This window comes from Ambystoma mexicanum, chromosome 7p (genome assembly GCF_040938575.1).
Source record: "Ambystoma mexicanum isolate Mex_15411 chromosome 7p, UKY_AmexF1_1, whole genome shotgun sequence".
In the NCBI taxonomy this organism is placed as follows: Eukaryota; Metazoa; Chordata; class Amphibia; order Caudata; family Ambystomatidae; genus Ambystoma; species Ambystoma mexicanum.
Window position 1 is genome coordinate 779,017,534 of NC_090939.1, and position 15,156 is coordinate 779,032,689.

Genomic DNA, 15,156 nt, shown 5'->3' on the forward strand with positions numbered 1-15,156 from the left:
GTCGATGAATGGGAACGAATAACGACAGATCAATGGGTGCTGGACACAATAAGGAACGGGCATTCTCTACAATTCAAGCGCAGCCATCCGCACAATCCACCTGCGTTCGTCGCTCATTCCCATCTGAGGGTACTGCAACAAGAGGTAACACTCATGTTAGCAAAAGGTGTGATAGAATTAGTTCCAGCAGCACAGAAAGGTCAAGGGGTTTACTCGAGATACTTTGTCGTGAAAAAGCCAAACGGAAAATGGCGTCCCATTGTAGACTTACGCGATCTCAACAAGTCCTTAGAGAGCCAAAAATTCCAAATGCTCACGCTCCAGGAAGTGATCCGAGCCGTTCAAGAAGGAGATTTTCTGGCGTCCCTGGATTTGCAGGACGCGTACTTCCATATTCCAATGCATCGGAAACACAGGAAGTTCCTGAGGTTTGTGATAGGGCGGACTCACTACCAGCTCTTCCCTTTGGGTTCAAAACCTCCCCCAGAATGTTCACGAAATGCCTGGCCCCGGTGGCGGCCTGGCTAAGAAGGCAAGGCCACCATGTATACCCATATCTCGACGACTGGCTGGTAAGGGGATCCTCCCCAGCGTCGACCAACACAAGTTTGCAAGCCACCATGCAGCTTCTACAATGGCTGGGATTTGCCATAAACTTCAAAAAATCCTTACTGAGGCCATCGAGAACGTTGGTGTTCCTGGGGGCACAGTTCGAAACCCAGTCAGGGCTAGTGAAGCCTTCCCTTGACAGAATCTCAAAACTCAATCAACTGGCAAGTCGACTACGGCGAAACACCAAGCTTTCAGTGAGAAAATATGTTTCGGTCCTAGGGGCCATGGCATCCTGCATCCATCTGGTGGCCAACTGTCGCCTATTCATGAGGCCAGTTCAGGAGTTCCTGGCAGACCGGTGGACACAGGCCCAAGGATCATGGTCAGACAGAATAATCATCGACGACGACAAACTGCTTCGGACTCTTCAGTGTTAGCAGAGTTTCCACAACCTGAACAACGGTGTACCCCTACAGGAACCGGAGTTCCAGCTCACCATAGTCACGGATGCGTCTCTAACCGGCTGGGGAGCTCACATGAGCACTCTTCAAACGCAAGGTCGTTGGTCTTAAACGGAGTCACTCCTACACATCAACGTGTTAGAGCCCAGAGCAGTGCGATGGGCCTTGAAGGCGTTCCTACCACACATCAAGGGATCGAGAGTGCGAGTGCAGACTGACAATACGACGGCCATGTTTTATTTGAGAAAACAAGGGGGGGACGCGATCCAGGACCCTTTCCATGGAGGTCCAGAAAGTGTGGCATTGGGCAGTAAAGCACAAGATATCCATCGTGGCTCACCATCTCCCGGGAGTGAGGAACTCGCAAGCAGATTCCCTCAGCAGAAGGATGGCCCAGATACACGAATGGGAAATGGACACAGTTCAGCTGATGAAAGTCTTCGAGAAATGGGGTCACCCCCACTGGACGTCTTCGCAATGAAGGAAAACAAGAAATGCGAGCAATTCGCAAGCAGATGGCCTCAGGAGGGTTCCATGGGGGAGGCGTTCTCCTTCCCATGGACGGACAAGTTCCTTTACGCTTTCCCTCCGTTCCCCCCTCATACGGAGGACGGTGCAGTGGATACACAGGTACAGTTGCCAGGTAATTCTAGTGGCACCGTACTGGCCGAGGCAACCGTGGTTTTCCGACCTGCTTCACCTGTCGCTGGAACAACCAATAGCGTTTCCGAGAGTCCCGAACCTACTGTCCCGGGACAAAGGTATGGTGTGGCATCAGAACCCGGACAGTCTCAACCTCACAGGCTGGCTCCTGACTTTTCGGAATTTGGTGCCTTAGATGTTTCGGAGGATTGCCAAAAAATTCTGCAAGCGGCTCGGGCCCCTTCTACCAACAAATCTTACACCTATAAGTGGCGATGGTTCTGTGAGTGGTGTCGAGGACAACAAGGTCTACACCCGTTAAAGGTGACTCTGGAGCAAGTTCTGCCTTATCTGCTTCACTTGGCAGAGGGGGGTTTGTCTTTCACATCGATAAAGGTGAACCTGGAGGCCATCTCTAGGTTCACGAGGAAGAGACAGTCGTCTCCTTTATTCAGCGACAGATTAGTGAAACACTTCATGAGGGGTTTATTTCGAACCTTTCCCCCAGTAAAACGTTTTCCACCAACATGGAGTCTCAACGTAGTGCTGCCAGGCTTAATGAAACCACCCTTTGAGCCTATGACCACTTCGGACATGAAATTCATATCGTGGAAGTTGGCGTTCTTAATTGCTATCACATCAGCTAGGAGAATCTCGGAACTGCAAGCGTTGGTCGTAGACCCTCCATACCTAAGATTCTTTAAAGACAAGTTGGTTCTGGCAACTAATCCTACTTTAGTTCCGAAAGTTCCTACAGTGTATCACAAACACTTGTCCATTGTCCTCCCTACTTTCTTCGCGACCCCATCATCGGCAGCGGAAAAAGCTCTTCATACCTTGGACGTTAAGAGGGCCCTAAAATTTTACCTACATCGTACGCAAGAACTCAGGTCTACTCGACAACTGTTCATCGCGTATGGTCCGTCGACGAGAGGAAATGCAATTTCTAAGCGAGGACTGGCTCGGTGGGTCTCGTCCACGATTGCGTTTTGCCACTCCAAGGCTGGAAGGCTGCTGCAAGGGCATCTTAGAGCCCATTCTACAAGATCGACGTCCTCTTCAGCAGCATTATGGGCAGGAATTTCGCTAACGCACATATGCCAGGCTGCAGCATGGTCGGTGCCCCACACGTTTACCCGCCACTACTGCCTTGCAAGGCAGCATGCGGACGAGGTGCAGATGGGAAGAGCAGTCCTGCGCCATCTGTTTCAATAAGGTAAGCTCTACACTGTGGAGAGTTTTTCTACCTGTTGGGGACCGTATGCTTTATGGAGGTACAGATATATGGGTAAACTTATTTCTTGTGTACCTATACATTGTGTATTTTTGTGGGTGTATATTGCATTGCATTCTCACCGCCGTCTTTCTTCCAGTTTACTGCTGTACAATCTATTCTAAGCATGTGAATCAATGAAAGATCCAATGCTGGACAAGGGAATAGTTTCCTACCTGTAACTCCATTTCTCCAGCATTGGTATCTTTCATGGATTCACATGCGCCCGCCAGCCTCCCCGGAATGCAATGTATATGCTTGATAGGTTTGACCCTTCCTACTTTGGAGGGGCCGAAATCTGAAGGGAGCCGCGGGGGCGGGGCTTTTATACCGCGACGTCCTGCGGGGCATGCGTATGCGGGCCCCAAAAGGATGTAGATAGGACACAAAAGTGTCCGAAGTTTTCCTATAGGAAAAGGCTATTTCGAGGGGATTGGGTCTGCTTCGGAAACTTTTTTCGGCTCCTGCGTCGATGACGTTGATGCGCCGTCGCCGAGGACCTCCTCTGACGTCCGACGTCATCCGATGTGATAAGTAGGACGTAGGACGCACAACGCCCATAGCCTCAGTTCCGTTTTTTCCGCGAACGTGTTGCTTCGTGAATCTCGGTTACGCCTCGACTCTTTGGAGTTCTGTTCTTCTCGGTTCTTCGAACCTGTTCGTTTTTGTGAGAAAATCCTTCGTGTGAAGATGTCTTCTACTTAGTCTTCGACCCCGCGTCCGGGCTTCAAGAAGTGCGGGGAGTGTGGGTCCAAGATGTCAGTGATGGACTCGCACGACGCCTGCCTCTGGTGCCTCGGGGAGGCCCACGACACGGATGACTGTATCGACTGCCAGTCACTCACGTCCAAAGCCTTACGGGAACGTAAGAAGAAGTTGTCGGTAGGTCGGGTGTCCAAGCCCCGGAAGTCGAAGTCTGCGGGGCTTTCGAGGCATTCTTGGAAGCGCCGACAGCGGTCGTCTTCCGGGTCCTCTTCTGAGGACTCTGCCTGGCACGTCGCTTACCCCACCAGCCGTGCGATGCCGGAGGAATGGGCTTCCTTCGGGAAGAAAATGCTGGCGATTCTCGAGTCGCAGGGTACTAAGCCGTCCGTGCCCCCCGAGTGGGGTCGGCCGTGAGAGGTCGAGAGACATCGCTCGCAAGAGTGGTCGGCACGAGTCACGGGAGAGGTCCCGTTCGGACAAGGGGACTCGTTCTCGACGTACCCGTTCCAGGTCCCGGTCCTCGACGCGTTCGAGACTGTGTGCACCTGTGATGTCTTTGAGGAAGACATCGACGCATGAGGCGTCGAGGGCGTCGACAGGCTTTCTCGAGGCTCCGGCTCAGAGGAAGTCGTCGAAGCCGTCGACGCTCAGGTCGTCGAAGGACACGCTCGGAGCTCTGGCTTCGAGGACTGTGTCGACGCCATTGATGCTGGCGGCGCTGCATCTGATGTCGGCGCCGATGCCTGTTCTCTCGACGCCGGCGCCGATTCACTCGACGCCCTCAACGCCTTTCGAGGCCGGGGTGTCGGAGGTACCCCGTGGCACGGGGGAACCCCCTAGGAAGGCTCTGGTTAAGAGCAAGCACTCTCGGGTGCCTTCTTTTCACCACCTGGAATATATTTCGGAGGTGGATGAGGATTCTGATGGCCTAGTTCCTAGTCAGGTTCCAGATGAGATGGTCTCTGGCCATAGCCAATTTGACGATTTGAGGCAGTCACTGCATGATGCCAGTGGACTGGACACCTCTCCGGAGGTAGAGTTTTGTAGGCCTGAGCCTGGCTCACATGCCGATTCCTCGTACCGGCGCCTTATGGCTAGGGTCTCTGAGTACTTGGGATGGTCTGCTCCCCCAGGGGAGTTTGTGCAGGATGATCTCACGGACATTCTTGATGTTGGTCCCCCAACTGACTCGGTAGTGCCATTTCATATGGCTCTACAGAGAAGGGTGGCGGCGGCTTGGACTGCTCCGGAGAGTCTCCCGGCGGTGGGCAGGTCCTTGTCGCGAAAATACCGTCCAGCCAGTAGCGACCCCTGCTACTTGACCAGGCACCCCACTCCGGAGAGTTTGGTGGTGCAGGCGGCCACGGCCCCGGCAAAGCAGGCGTCGTACCATACCAGCCCTCCTGATAGGGACGACAAACGTTTTGATGGCTGGGCGAATAAAGTGTTTTCTTCTGGTGGTATGGCGCTTCAGGCGGCCAACTCCATTTGTGCCTTGTCGCGTTTCATGCACACTCTGTGGAACTGTGCTGCGTTAGCGGCTGAACATATTCCCGAAGGGGACGAACGGGATGGTTTCCTTGTTATGGTCCAGGGTGGTAAGGATGCCATGTGTGAGTCTGTTCAGTCGGGTTTGGACATGGCTGAATGCGTCAGCAGGTCCATGGCAGCGAGCACCGTGATACGCAGGTTTGCGTGGTTGTGGAAGTCGGGAATTGCTCCTGATGTGCAGTCCCGGCTCCTCAACATGCCCTTTGACGGTGAACACCTTTTTGGCAGCAAGGCTGACGAGAGCCTTGAGAGGTTGCAGACCTCCAAAGCTGCAGCGAAGTCGTTGGGCGCTGCAGTTCGCCAACCTCCGCCTTTTTGTCCTAGGGGACAGCAATGGAGGGGTGGTTCCTTTCGCTATTACTCGTCCTTCAGTAAAGCGAGAGGAGCTGGCAGTCAAAGAGGCCAACGCAGGGGTACCAGTGGTGGACGACAGGGTACCCGTGGTGCCAAGGCCGCTCCGGCAGTTGCCTCTTTGCCCTCAGGTAACGCTGCAGCCGCTACCACTCAGTCATGAGGCCATGTCCCATGGTTCGCCGGTTGGGGGAAGGCTGGCGCAGCATCTTGTAGAGTGGCGTGCCATTACTTCAGATGTGTGGGTTCTGGAGATCATAACCCACGGCTAATGTCTTCCCTTTCGGCAGAGGCCTCACGACAATCCACCGGGGAACCTCTCTTTGCAGAGTCCGGATCCGCTCCTTGCGCAGGAAATTCAAGCCCTGCTGGAGAAAGGCGCCATAGAACTGGTGCCTGTAGCGGAGAGGATCAAGGAATGGTATTCCCCTTATTTTTTGATTTCAAAGAAAGACTGGGGATTGAGACCCATCATGGACTTGCACGGTTTGAACAAACTCCTCAGGAAGGACAAGTTCAAGATGGTTACTCTCTCTCAAGTCCTCCAGGCCCTTCAGCTTCAGGACTGGTTGGTGTCTCTCGACCTCAAGGATGCTTACTTCCATGTGCCGATCCATCCCAAGCACAAGAAGTACCTGAGGTTTGCGGTTGGCGACTCGCACTTTCAGTTTCGGGTCCTGCCGTTCGGATTGACCTCCGCCCCGAGGGTTTTTACCAAGCTCATGGTGGTGGTGGCAGCGCATCTCAGGCAAGGGGGGATTCACGTCTACCCCTACCTGGACGATTGGTTGATCGGGGGAGCTCTCCCGAGCAAGTCCTGGATCATCTGTCCGTCACCTGCCACTCCCTTCACAGGCTGGGCTTCTCCCTCAATTTAAAGAAGTCCCATTTGACGCCAACACAGCAGCTCTAGTACATTAGAGCAGTGCTCGACACTTCCCTGGGGCAGTGTTTTCCTCCCCAGGTGAGGGCTCTTCACATTCAGCAGATGGTGCACAAGTTTCAGCATGCCCAGACGCTCCCAGCGTTCGAGTTCTTGAGGTTGCTCGGCCTCATGGCATCCTGCATTCTTCTGGTGCCAGAGGCTCGCCTCCGGATGAGATCTTTGCAGTGGGCACTCAAGATGCAATGGTCGCAGTCCTCCGGCAGGATGTCGGACCCGGTTCAGGTGCCGCCCTCGGTCGCCCAGGACCTTGTGTGGTGGGCCGTCGAAAGCAACTTGATGAAGGGGGCTCCATTTTGGCTTCCCTGGCCGCAGGTGACGATCGTGACGGATGCATCCCTCACGGGATGAGGAGCTCATGCCAACGAGCTGACAGTCAGCAGTCGTTGGTCTCCGTCGGAGTCCAGACTCCATATCAATCTGTTGGAGCTGAGGGCCGTCAGGCTAGCCCTGAAGGCTTTTCTGCTGACTGTGCGAGGAAAGAATGTCCTGATCTTGACGGACAACACAGTGGCCATGCACTACCTCAACAAAAAGGGGGGGGCAGGGTCACTTCCTCTGTGCAGGGAGGCGTTGCAGCTCGAGTTCTGGGCCATCCAGCAGGAAGTTTCGATCTCGGCAGTTCATCTGGCCGGAGACGAAAACGTGACGGTGGATGCTCTGAGCAGGCAGAGCACGATCTCTCACGAGTGGGAGTTGGCTCAGGAGATTCTCCTGGATATCTTCGCCTTTTGGGGGACCCCTCAAGTGGATCTCTTCACCTCCATGTGTCAACCGGAAGTGCGAGAGGTTCTGCTCGCGGGAATTTCCTCCAAAAGGAGCCTTAGGAGACGCGTTCGTGGTGGAGTGGTCATTCCCGCTGCTGTATGCGTTTCCTCCAGTCCCCGTCATCCCGCAAGTGCTGCGGAGGTTACGGAAGTTCGGTTCCCGGATGATCCTCATTGCTCCGGCGTGGGCTCGGAGGACGTGGTACCCGGACCTTCTCGACTTGTCCATCTGCCCTCCACATCGGCTTCCCTACCGAGACGATCTGCTCTCAAGGGAGGGGGGTCAGGTTCTCCATCCAGAGGTCAGATCCCTCAACCTTCACGCTTGGCTTCTGAAAGGTTGAGGTATAAGGATTGGGACCTCCCTGAAGACGTGATGGAGGTGTTGCTCTCGGCCCGACGGCCAGCAACAAAAGTCTCTGTACCGTTGCCATTGGCGTAAGTTCTGCGATTGGTGCAGAGTTCAGAATGTGGATCCTTTTGCATGTGACATCCCCATGGTTCTGTCCTTTTTACTTTCTTTGGCCCACAGGGGCTTGCAAGTGGGTACCATTAAAGGTTACCTGGCGGCGCTGTCCATCTTTAAGCGCTCGTCTGAAGTGTTCCTACTTTAAAATCCCTTTAATTTCACAGTTTCTGAAAGGGCTCACTAATGTGTTCCCTCCGTCACCTTTCCTGGTGCCCGGTTGGGATTTAAACCTTGTTCTTAAGTTTCTTATGGGTGCTCCGTTTGAGCCTTTACATTCTTGCCCTTTGAGGCTGTTAACTCTGAAAACTGTGTTTTTAGTTGCGGTTACTTCCGCTCGCAGAGTGAGTGAGTTACAGGCACTTTCAGTTAAGCCACCCTTCACTGTATTCCACATGGACAGGGTTGTCCTTAGAGTTCGTCCTTCTTTTCTTCCGAAGGTGGTTTCGGAATTTCATTTGGCCCAGAAGGTTGTTCTTCCGGCATTCTATCCTCCTCCGCATCCTGGTAAGGAAGAGGAGAGGCTCCATATGCTTGATCCTAGGAGAGCTTTGAGCTTTTATGTTTCACTCATGTCCCGGGTCAGAGTGGACGATCAACGCTTTATTGGTTACGCTGGAAAGCGTTTGGGACAAGCTGTGACGAAACAGACTTTGTCTCGCTGGATTATTTTGGCCATCTCGTAGTGTTACCGCTTGGCGGGTAAGGACCCGCCGGCTGGCTTGTGGGCCCATTCTACCAGGGGTATGGCTGCATCTACTGCCCTGCAGAGGGGTGTTCCCATTCGCAACATCTGTGATGCAGCCACCTGGGCTTCAGTACATACATTTGTACGTCACTATTCCCTCGATTCCATCCGAGGACAGGATCTGGCCTTTGGCAAGGCGGTCCTTTGCTCTGCTATTTGATTGGCAATTCTAAATTTTAATTCTAAATTCTTTCCCTCCTCCTTGCTCTGGTACTGCTTTGGGAGTCTGTCATAGATATGGAATACGTCGGAGGACCCAATCCCCTTGAAGAACAAGTTACTTTCTTACCTGGTAACGTTCTTTCGATGGGATGGTCCGACGAAGTATTTCATATCGCTCCCTCCCTACCTTCGCCGCTGCAGAATTTCTTATGCAATTGCAGCTTACGTTCCTGCAAGGCTTTGTGTCTGACTGGCAGTAGACTAACGTCACACGTTCTGGGGGAAAAAACTACAACTGAGGCTACGGGCGTCGTGCGTCCTACTTATCACATTGGATGACGTCGGACGAGGTCCTCGGCGACGGCGCATCGACGTCATCGACGCAGACGCCGAAAAAAGTTTCTGAAACAGCACAGCTGTGGTGATTACCTGTCATGGATATGGAATACGTCGTCGGACCATCCCATCGAAAGAACGTTACCAGGTAAGAAAGTAACTTGTTCATATGTGTACCGAGGGGTCCCAGTCTGACGACGGGGAATATTCTAAGCATGTGAATCCAAGCATGTGAATCCATGAAAGATACCAATGCTGGAGAAATGGAGTTACAGGTAAGAAACTATTCCCTTCCCAAAGTCCTGGGTAGCCCTGACTCTGTCCCTTCCCCCTGACCGACTGTTGGGTGCAAGTTCCATATATGGTGTTGTTGTGAAGTCCAGGCCAGACTGGCTGGAGCCTTCCCAGTGACTGTATTTTGTGGGTAGGACCTGGGTGAATGGAGTGTGTGACGAATACGCATTCTGTGTTGTGGGTGTCTAGTATCTGGTGGTTGACACAATGACTGAGACAGCCCTGCCCGAAACTGGTATGAATGCAGTGTGGAGTGTTAAATGGCTGGGTACTTGTCCCAATACACATAACTTGTTGTGAGTGTCTGGAGAGGAGTGAATGGCCTGAATGCACTACGCACCTGATTGGATGCCTGCCTGCATGAATGCCCTTCTGACTGATTGGTTGCCTGAGTGTGACCCAGTAGAATTTATGGGAGATCCAACTAGTATATCTGGGTGCCTCTCACTGCTAGAATTCGTATTCAGAAGCTGAAGAGTAACTGGAGTTGAAACCTTGAAGCCCTGCTGGAAGAGAAGAATTGCTGTTGCTCCCCTTCACAATCTGAAAGCTGTCGTCTCCAAGAACTGACCCAGAGAGGACCTGGTAAGGCGCCCTCTTCCCGAGCTATGAGGGACCATCATGCACCAGCTGATCTTTGCCAAAGCTCCCTGGTAGACAGATCGACGACAGGCTGCCGACCGGAGACGGGGACTGCCACGGAATCCCAAAGAGAAGCGCCCAAACTGTTGTCCGCCACTGTCGACGACCGCCGTCGCCGACTGGAGCCACCGTGCTCCTGTTTGCCTAAGAACTTAATTTGAGCCAAGGACGCTATCATCTGCATCGCCTCTTGCTTTATCCTGCTGGAGAAGGCCCAACCATCGATGTGCCGAGGAGCATCCGCGTTGGGTTTCCCGCCAAAACAAACTTTTTGTCGCAAGGGATCATGATGCCCATGCCATGTGGTTCCTAAAAAATGCAAGTCGAGGCCAATTTTCAAAGCGATGACCTGTGCCTGAGCAGCAAGCTCATTGCTCAAAATGTGCATTATAACACTTGCACTAGTCACTAGTAATTTCTGCTCCTGCTGGCTGAGTGGTTGCTAAGCAAAGTGCTCCTGGCTCCACTGTTTTGCAAGTCACTGAACGTTTTATTACATTTGTTTACATACGAACAAAAGGAAAAATAAAATGATTACTTTTAGTTCAGGCCCTCAGCTCTCCCTTGTGATGTCCCTGTGGTCTTGCTAATTGCAAATTGAAAATCGGGAAATCACCATATAAGATGTGACCTGTAGCGCGTAGCAGCATGACTGTGTGAAAACGTTTGAAATCAGTATGCTGCCTTTAAAATAAATAATGCCTGAAACAAAATGACTTTGTTCTAGTTTGCCCATGAAATCCAGGTCTGGCGGAGTCTATGAACTGGAGTCTCAGGTATGCGTATAGAGGCAGTCAGTCAGCTCATCGTTACCAGCTTTGCATGGGGAACACAAAGGTTCAGGCACTGAGCAGCTTTTAACACAATTTGCGCAATCGTCTGATCTTTGACCTGACTCTACTGATCACAGAGAGAGCGGTCACAGCAGCAAAACTGCATTTACTAATGTGACCTCACTTTCCCTATGTTCTTGTCTTTCAAACAAGGCCCCCTTGGCAGACAGCACATCCAAAAGTGCAAGACCAAGACTGCGCAGCACTTGCTTATTGCACCCTTTCCAAATCAGATTGAAAAGCACACTTAACGGTATACCGGTATAAACAATGTGATGGTTATTATTGTTCAATTAAGCCGTTCAAAGTATCTTTAACGGTATACCGTTACAATCCTACTCAGGACGCTCTATTCCTGGGTGTACGACTCAAAACAGTGACCTGTTTGGCATCGCTTACGGAGGAGAGGGTGAGAACCGTTGAAGGCAAGGTGCATCGCTTGTCGGGCCAGACGGCGATGGTGCCGTCTATCGTCGCTTCTGGGCATGTTGTTTTCCTGCATCAACCTTGTTCGCCTCTGCATACTGTGCATGAGACCTCTCCAGGAGTTCCTGGATGCAAGTGTCAGGGAAGTTTACTGACAAGATCTCCCTCAATGAGGCGTTTCGTTGGGCGATAGAGTGGTGGGGTTTTAAACAGCATCTCATCCAAGGAGCTCTGTTTCAAGTTCCTCCTTACCAGGAGACGGTCACCATGGATGCCTATCTAGATGGTCACCATGGATTCCTATCTAAAGGGATGGGGAGCCCACACCGGACAGTTGAACACCAGAGGCCTCTGGCAACCGGAAGAAAAGGACCTCCACATCAACGTCCTGGAACTTCAGGCCATATTCTGGGCCCTCAAGTCTCTTCTGCTGTCATTGAAGGACAAGGTGCTGAGGATCTTCAGACAATACCACCACCATAGTGGTCTACATCCGGAAACAGGGGGGGACCGGCACTCTCCAAAGAGGCCCAGGGCTTGTGGCAATGAGGCATTCGTCAAGGCATTTTCTTGTTCCCTTTCACCTGGCGGGAGTCAAGAACACCATTGCAAACTCTCCCAGCAGGTAACTGAGTTCTTGCCACGAGTGGGAGCTTCACCAGGACCAAGTGAAACTTCTGTTCAATAAATGGGGATAGACCCAGATCGACCTCTTCGCGACAGCAGTGAACTCAAAGTGCCAGAGGTTCGCCAGCAAGTTCCCTCAACCGAGGAGCATGGGCGACGTGTTCTCGTTCCCGTGGGAGGGACAGTTCCTGTACACTTTTTCTTTTTTTTCCCCTGCTGTTACGTGTGATCAAAACACTCAGACGGTGCCACTCCAGGATATTGCTAGTTGCCCAGCGTGGCTGAGACAAATCTGGTATCTGGACCTGGTGCATCGGTCAGTGGCCCTGTCCATCAGGCTGCCACTACACCATACGTGTACTCGGTCCTTTGGAGGTCTTTTGTCTGCCCAAAGTAGTCATGGAGTTCCATTCCATTCAAGAACTCCTTTCTCTGTTTCTTTCTCCCGATCCAATTTAGGTGGAGAGAGCACTTCTTAATCTGAATGCTAGCAGAGCTCTTAGGTTTTAACGTGATCGCCCCATGGAGATGTGCTCTTCGAGTCATCTTTGTTACATAAGGGGCCACCACTCCAGGATCTAAGACTTTGAAGACCTCCATTACCTGGCGGATAGTATTCTTGCTTCCTGGAATGTTACAAGCAAAGGATTACAAAACCAAAAATGTTACATTCTAGACTAAGTGAGCGGGACAGTGGCCTCCATGGCCTGTCAAAGTCAAGTACTACTAGAGGACCTCTGATGTAGCAACATTTTTGACGTCTATTTCCTTTTCTGTGTACTAGTATTCCTAGTCCAAAATCCACTTTTCGTCCATATGACTGCTCGTTATCCTCTCACAAGAGTTTGTTTCCTTTTGATGAAAGGGTTTGTGTTTGGGGCTTGGAGTATGAGTGAGTATGCCCTGTGTAGGGAATGTGGCCATGCATGTACCACGCCAATGTTTTTATTTTTTATTAAAATGATGCTGCTTAATAAGACATCTCTTTAGGACAGAGAAAAGATGGGCTAGAAGTACATTAGTTGCAGCAGTGTGTAACTATCATTTTTCCTCTCTGTAGGTTATGTACAGACGGATCCTGCAGCAGGCAGGCTTTATACAATTTGCACAGCTTCAGTTTTCAGAAGCAAAAGAGCTCTTCAGGTAACTAGTTTTCTTGATGTTGATTTTTTTTCAATGTCTTTTACACAGATTGGTTTACATTGTGAACTCAGTTTAACATGTCTATCTTTGTGCTACTGGTATAAAAGGCTAGTAACAATTAAAAATCTGTATAGTGTACAGGTGCATGGATTAACCCAGAGACATTTCTCTTTATGAACCTTAAGTATATAAACCATATGTTTGCATTTTAAACTTCTACTTCTGTGCAGTTTTGTTCTTAGCATGGGCTAGTCATTAGAAAATAAAATTTCTCTAACAGAAGCTCAGTAAACAAAATGCATTTCTGACTTTCTTAATCTGCCACAGTGGTGCTTTTCTTTTTGAAGCACATAATCTTAATTAGAGCATGGTCCCTTCGAGGGGATTCGGTCCTCCGACGTATTCCATATCTATGACAGGTAATCACCACAGCTGTGCTGCTTCGGAAACTATTTTCGGCGTCTGCGTCGATGCGCCGTCGTCGAGCACCTCCTCCGACATCCGACGTCATCCGATGTGATAAGTAGGACGCATGACGCCCGTAGCCTCAGTTCCGTTTTTTCCGCGAACCTGTTGCTTCGTGAATCTCGCTTAACGCCTCGACTCTTTGGAGTTCTTTTCTTCTCGGTTCTTCGAACCTGTTCGTTTTTGTGAGAATCTCCTTCGTGTGAAGATGTCTTCTACTTCGTCTTCGACCCCGCGTCCGGGCTTCAAGAAGTGCGAGGAGTGTGGGTCCAAGATGTCGGTGACAGACTCGTACAACGCCTGCCTCTGGTGCCTCGGGGAGGCCCACGACACGGATGACTGTATCGACTGCCAGTCGCTCACGTCCAAAGCCTTACGTGAACGTAAGAAGAAGTTGTCGGTAGGTCGGGTGTCCAAGCTCCGGAAGTCGAAGTCTGCGGGGCTTTCGACGGATGATTCGAGAGGAGACTCTCCGCGTCATCGTCGGAAGTCTCGTGGGTCTCGCCACTCCTCTAGGAGTCGGTCTCGCCACTCCTCGGCCTCTTCGAGGCATTCTCGGAAGCGCCGACAGCGGTCGTCTTCCAGGTCCTCTTCTGAGGACACTGCCCGGCACGTTGCTTACCCCACCAGCCGTGCGACGCCGGAGGAATGGGTTTCCTTCGGGAAGTAAATGCTGGCGATTCTCGAGTCGCAGGGTACTAAGCCGTCCGCGCCCCCGAGTGGGGTCGATCGTGAGAGGTCGAGAGACACCGCTCGCAAGAGTGGTCGGCACGAGTCAGGGGACTCGTTCTCGACATACCCATTCCAGGTCCCGGTGCTCAACGCGTTCGAGACCGTGAGCACCTGTGATGTCTTCGAGGAAGACATCGACGTCTGAGGCGTTGAGGGCGTCGACAGGCTCTCTCGAGGCTCCGGCTCCGAGGAAGTCGTCGACGCTCAGGTCGTCGAAGGACACGCTCGGAGCTCCGGCTTCGAGGACGGTGTCGACGCCGTCGATGCTGGCGGCGCTGCATCTGACGTCGACGCCGATTTACTCGACGTCGACGCCAATCCTCTCGGCGCCAATGCCTGTTCTCTCGACGCCGGCGCCGATTCACTCGATGCCTTTCGAGGCCGGGGTGTCGGAGTTACCCCGTGGCACGGGGGAACCCCCTAGGAAGGCTCTGGTTAAGAGCAGGCACTCTCGGGTGCCTTCCTTTCGCCACCTGGAATATATTTTGGAGGTGGATGAGGATTCTGATGGCCTGGTTCCTAGTCAGGTTCCAGATGAAATTGTCTCGGGCCTGTCATGATCTCTGCTTCCAAAAGATCAGGACTTGCCTGACTCCCTTGGAAGCAGACCCATAACCCTGGTTCCGAGTGCCAGCCAGTCCCAATTGGGACCTTTTGGACCCTGTCCTGGCGCCAGTGGCACCAGGCTCATAAAGATGCCCAGTCCCAGCGCTGGAAGCGCCGGAGCTCATAATGCTTGGGTGGACTTACCTGCAGCAGACAATGCTGCTTACTTACCTACCAGTTGAACCCCTGATCCTCTTCTGTTTGGGACTACTTTTCCTATTGGGTGGGGCAGGAGCCACTCCCTAGGTACAGAACACTGGAACTCTTCTGGAAAGCAGGAACTCTTTTCTTACCTAGGCGTGGCTGTGGAAGGAGACACCTAAGCACTACAGGAGGCTATTTAAACCACACCCGATGGATGAATCTTGCTTTGCGTTATTCTGCATTCTCTGCAGCAGAACGCTCATCGTGTCTTCTGCTTCTGATCCTGG

General features: G+C 52.0%; 1 protein-coding gene across 3 annotated transcripts in view; it reads left to right on the top strand.

Moving 5' to 3' along the window:
• Positions 1-15,156, top strand: part of TGFBRAP1 (transforming growth factor beta receptor associated protein 1) — a 1,165,459-nt gene that overhangs the window by 407,920 nt on the left and 742,383 nt on the right. For all 3 annotated transcript variants that reach the window (XM_069636918.1, XM_069636917.1, XM_069636919.1), the window contains one exon: positions 12,840-12,922. In XM_069636918.1, coding sequence (XP_069493019.1) covers positions 12,840-12,922 — 83 coding nt within the window. The remainder of the gene's footprint in view (positions 1-12,839; positions 12,923-15,156) is intronic.